The following is a 5462-nucleotide window of genomic DNA, read 5'->3' as shown; positions in this document are numbered from 1 at the left end:
TTCATAGCCCTATCTATTCCTAACATCTGGAGAGACCACCAAAATAATTCTTCATGGAGGCTGCTAAGGATAACAGCTTTCTAAACCAGGATGAGGGTGACACTAGCAAAATAATGATTGTAAAATATGGCCAGAGGGTTATTATTTTACCTATTAGCATGTCAATTTTGAACTTTTCTAAAAAGTCAACAAAACATTCAGATGCAAGTATAGAAATCATTCTTGAAAGCCCCACATATCCTTGGGGGAATATCTGAATGAAAAATTAAATGTATTTCATGCTACTTTAAATTTAAATAGTGCCTTCAAACTTGTAATGTACTCTTTTTATTAATTTATTTGATTTTTATACCAAGACTATGAGAGAAATTTCCACTGTACAGATGAAAAAATTGAGATTCAATAAAGCTAAATGACTTGCCAAAGAGCATATAGCTGATAAAAGCCAAAATTAAGACTCTAATTCAAGTCTTATGACTCAAATCCTATGCCCTTTTCTCAGTATGAGTCATCTTTCAAGATTTAAAGAAATGTTTTAAAAAGAATTTACATGTATTAGCAAAATATAAGATAGATACATACAGATAAGCAAATGCATTTAAAATATAGGTTGGAATTGAAATAATTAAGCCCAAAACTGAGAAGATCATAAACAGAAGTTATAGAAGGTCTTGCTACTATAGAAAAGTACCAACAGATTTAAATATATTTGTAAATATTTCCCTAAATGTGCTATACAATGGATATAGGTATCTTTATAAATCAAATTATATAGAAAAAGGTCCTAAATATATATGCATGTGATGGGTGTCCATTCATCTTAAAACCTAGGAATAATTTTAAACAACTTTAATACATTTTACATCATTTTTTCTAACATAGTTTTGGCTATAATATATGTACAATCTAATTATTTTAAAATATCTAGTTCATAAATGTATCTCTATTAACCTCTTAATTAATTACAATACTATAGCTAATAATTCCTATTCTTCAGTTAAAATATATCACTTCACCTAATGGATGTTAAAGCACATAAAAAAAATACAAGCTATGAAAATATTAATTCTTTATAAAACTACCAAACAGAATTTAAAAATTGTATGCTGGTGAAATACGTTCTAAACCCAAAACACGCTTATATTGTGTTATAACCAATATAAACCATTGCACATCCACTAAACTGTTTATCTACAGATAAATTAAATTATAATGCAATGAAGTAAAGTATGCTTTGAAAATGTACATGAAAAACATGTGTATGTGGGTATACAACCAGGAGTATATGGAGAAAAGTATTAAAAATAAAAACAAATGGGAATGAGAGTCAGGTAATTGGGGGCTGTGTTCTGCAGCTTTTCAATAGGCATCTGTCAGATGAAAATCTTTGTACATAGAATGCTGAATAAAACAAAAAATAACAAATAAAATAAAAAATGTCCAACTACTTCCTGTGTTTGTAGTTCTCGTTTCCTGCTGCCTGCAGCCTTTTCTCCTAGCCAGGTCTCTGATGAATGGCTGTCGACTGCCAAGCCTGGGGCAAGGTCACAGAGGACTGACCTCGCCTCCGGATGGCCTGATTAGCACCAAGATGGGGACTACCCAGGGAAACCAGGACACCAAAGAAAAGCCAAGTTCATTTTTTAATAGAAATATCTTACATGTACAGTGGAATTTTTACTGTGATAAGGGTCAGGGAGATCTCAAGATTCTTTGAAGAAATAGGAGACTGTTTTTCCTAACTTGAGTATCAAATCCTCTTTTCCAATTGAAAATTCAACCATACCACCCTGGTAGGTCATCCAATCCAAGTCACAGTTGGGTCCCCTAGTGACAGGTAAGTAAACACTTCTAAAGCTGGAACAAAAGCCATTGTGTTTTGGCTTCCCCAACTGACTTCTCATTTCAAACACCGAGATGCCTGAAGCACCCTGTAGAACATTTGAAGTACTTTAGAGCACCAAGGATGTCCCAACTCCCTGTTTCACACAAAAGACAAGTATATTTTAAAAGCTCACTGTCTCAAAAGGAATGAGCAACATCTATAAAGGTGTCTTTACATGTATTCAATATAAGTAGGTGATAATGTAGATTATTTTGAAGACCTAGCTAACCTTAAGTTTCAGGTGTGCACATTTGAGAAAGTTAAAAGTCTTGTCTGTGATCTAACTTCTTTTAATATAAGATGTGTAAGAAACAGTTAAGGAAATTAATTATAATGACTTTGAAAAGAGGTAGTATCATAAATCTAAATTATACAATACTAATTAGACTCATTAAAGGGAGTATATTAATTCTAGCAAAGATCATACTCTCTCACCTTCATGGCTTTTACAGCTTGAGACCCCGAGTAATCAAATTCACCTGCTTGACCAATGGACAGACCTCCCGATCCTAGGATAAGGACTTTGGAAACCTGTAAGAAATAAGACAATGGAATTGCTTTTATTATTAAGATGGGGAAATAAGGCATTTTCAAGAGCAGGGAAGACAAACTATGTTGTCTGGGTTATGTGGTGATTTAAAGTACAATGTTTTGAAAATATATAATATATGAGTAAAAAGATTCAGAATGTAAACATCTCTAATTTCAAAGCAATTTCCAAAGATCATAAAGATTTTTCCACTGAAGTGAAAAAGTATTGGAAGAGGTCTACATTTTATTTAAACACATACAAGTATCTAAAAATAACTACATAAATACATGTATGTTAATACTTAATATGTATTAATATATATTTAGATAAGAATAGATATAGATAGATAGCTAGATGATAGGTAATAGATAGACAAGAATCTCCCCAAATTTAATTGACTAAGTGTATTCCATTCAATATTCCATAGGTTTCTTCTGGACAAAGNGCCTTTGTTTTTAGATAATTTAATTTTAAAGTGTTTATTCCATTCTAATAAGAAAATTTAAATCCAGTCATTTCATCTTTGCAGGTCATTCCCACATACGAGGTGTGTGACTGATCATGGGAAGAAGGTAAAATTATTTTGGCATTGCAAGTTGGTATGGTTCTTAGTTTTAATTCAGGAAATTTGAGATTCAGTGGCATTATTAAATCAATTCTTCTCTGGGTTTATGCTTCTTTTTCATAAAATAAAATATTAATACCTATCCTTAACATTTGCGTATTGAATGTTGCAATTATTACACAATATCTCTGAGGTAGTAACACATTTCTGGAAGAACATATATGCAAGTATAATAATTTTAATTATTATTTTTAGTCATGACAAACCACTCTCTCTATAATGTAAGACAAATAATAGTATTTTTTTTGCTCCAGAACAAAGATTCCTTACCGATTCCACTGCAAAGCTTGGAGCAATCTTTTCATTGATCTCGTTTAGTTTGTCCGAGAACAGTTGCCTGTCTTCTGTGGCCATAATGGATTCAACTGAGGTCCCCAGGACTTTCACACCATATTCCTTGAGCACACCTCTCTTGAATAATTCCACTCCTATGAAAGAATCAAATATAATCAGTTTTTAAAATCTCACACTCTTATATCTTCTTTAATACACATTTTTTTAAAAATATTTAACTCCAAGAAGCTACCACAGTCCACAGTAAAATTTCATTTAGGGTAAAAAAAAAAAATTTGAAATAAAAATTATGAAGACATTCTAATAAAATATTTTACTGATGCTCATGTTACTTACATTACCACCTTCTCCAAATGATTTTCATTATGCTTATTAATAAAAATCATAGGATAAGAGTGAGCCTGAAGATTTTAGTATATTTCCTTTCCTCCTAAGGTCCATTCCTATAATGAGATTCTTTTATTTAAATAATCCCAGTGATATGGGTATCTAACTGGGTTAAATATCATCGATTTTTTGTGGTTTCACTAACTTGCCATGGAACTTTAGCTAAGTCTTTTATATTTGTCATATAAATTACACCAACTGCTTACCCCAATTAGCTAATGATATTCTCATTAACGATCTAGTTCCACAGGTTTAAAGCATTTTAAAGAAGACAGAGCACTGGACTCAGCAGATGCATGAAGGATAGAAGGGAAATTGATCTATGTTATCATGAAAACATACGTGAAAGTCAAATGCTGCAGGGCTGACACACAAGAGCACAGGGCACTTAATCAATGTTAATTCTCACTTTTCATTCCTAATAGTTCTCAGGGCTTCACTGGTAACAAGAAAAGCAGTATCCTGGGATAGACGAGGGAGACCCAAGAAACCTACATGGCCATCCTGGAGCATTAAAGCAAAACTTCTATGTCCTTCAGGTGTTCTGTAATATTCATCATATGACATTTTCAGGCAGCTGTTTGTTAACTGCTTCCTCACACTTTAGAGAAAAACTTTTATAAACACACAGTACAATTATTAGGTGGATCCAAACAAAAAATATACATAAGTATATGGGCCAAAACCCTACAATTGAACTTAAAAGAACTCACCACAGTTAAGAGCTGTCTGGCCACCCATGCCTAGAATTAGCCCATCTGGCCGTTCTGCCTTGATGACCTCTGTGACAAACTGAGGGGTGATGGGGAGAAAGTAGACAGCATCTGCTTGCTTTAAGCCCACTTCGTTGGTCTGTACTGAGGCAATGTTTGGATTCATCAGGACTGTTTTGACATTTTCTTCCTGAAAGAAACAAAAGTTTCCAGACTCTGAATACATGGTCTAAAAAAGAGAATTATCATATTCAAATGAAGAGCATTATTGGGTAACAAAAATTTTAGGTTATTCTGTGGACTGTACAGATTGGTAATAGGATTAGTGAATGCAAGTTAAAGGGAAACAAACATTTGGTGAAAGGAAGGATGAAATTGCTTGAAAATAAAACTATTCGAATAGAATTGCCTGCCTCATAGAATCATCCTGAATTCCTTGCCACTGATGGTATCAAACAAAGCTGGAGGTGATTTCTATAGAATTTGATTTCTATAGAATTAGATGTCCACAAATACAGCAGGTTCTCAAATTGTTTCATTCATGTCGTATTGTTACAACCTTGATGAGAAAAAAAAATAGATTCCTAGCGGGGGGCACTGTCTGTGTGGAGTCTGCTGGTTCTCCCCACGCCTGAGTGGGTTTTCTCTGGGGACTCTAGATTCCTCCCACATCCCAAAGATGTTCACATAAGATGAATTGGTGTGTCTAAATTGTACCAGTGTGAGTGAGAATGGGCATGGGTGCGGGTGGCCCTGCGATGAAAGGGTGTCCTGTCCAAGGTTAAATCCCGCCTTGGTCCCTGAGCTGCTGGGAAAGGCTCTGGCCACCCATGACTCTGAAGTTGAATAAGTGGATTAAAAAATAATTGCCTTACTTGTTTTTATTAATCTTTCTTAAATGTCTGTATAGCTCACATTTATTTCAACATTTAATACTAAAAGAGTTTAGAGTCTTTATAAGTTTGGTGATGCTTTTATGACCAGAAAAATGCTGTAGGAACTTAATTCTTGTTTATAACAATCAAC

At 33.7% G+C, this 5462-nt stretch overlaps 1 protein-coding gene across 1 annotated transcript in view; it reads right to left on the bottom strand.

The window, feature by feature from the left end:
* Window positions 1-5462, bottom strand: part of CPS1 (carbamoyl-phosphate synthase 1) — a 120470-nt gene that overhangs the window by 76263 nt on the left and 38745 nt on the right. The window contains exons 13-15 of the mRNA XM_019656859.1: window positions 4437-4665; window positions 3292-3470; window positions 2321-2416 (exon numbers count right to left, since the gene is read on the bottom strand). Of these exons, the coding sequence (XP_019512404.1) occupies window positions 2321-2416; window positions 3292-3470; window positions 4437-4665 (504 nt within the window). The remainder of the gene's footprint in view (window positions 1-2320; window positions 2417-3291; window positions 3471-4436; window positions 4666-5462) is intronic.

Source organism: Hipposideros armiger, unplaced genomic scaffold (assembly GCF_001890085.2).
Source record: "Hipposideros armiger isolate ML-2016 unplaced genomic scaffold, ASM189008v1 scaffold_268, whole genome shotgun sequence".
Classification (NCBI taxonomy): Eukaryota; Metazoa; Chordata; class Mammalia; order Chiroptera; family Hipposideridae; genus Hipposideros; species Hipposideros armiger.
Note: the sequence above shows the minus strand (reverse complement) of the source record. Positions and strands in the feature narration are given on the sequence as shown.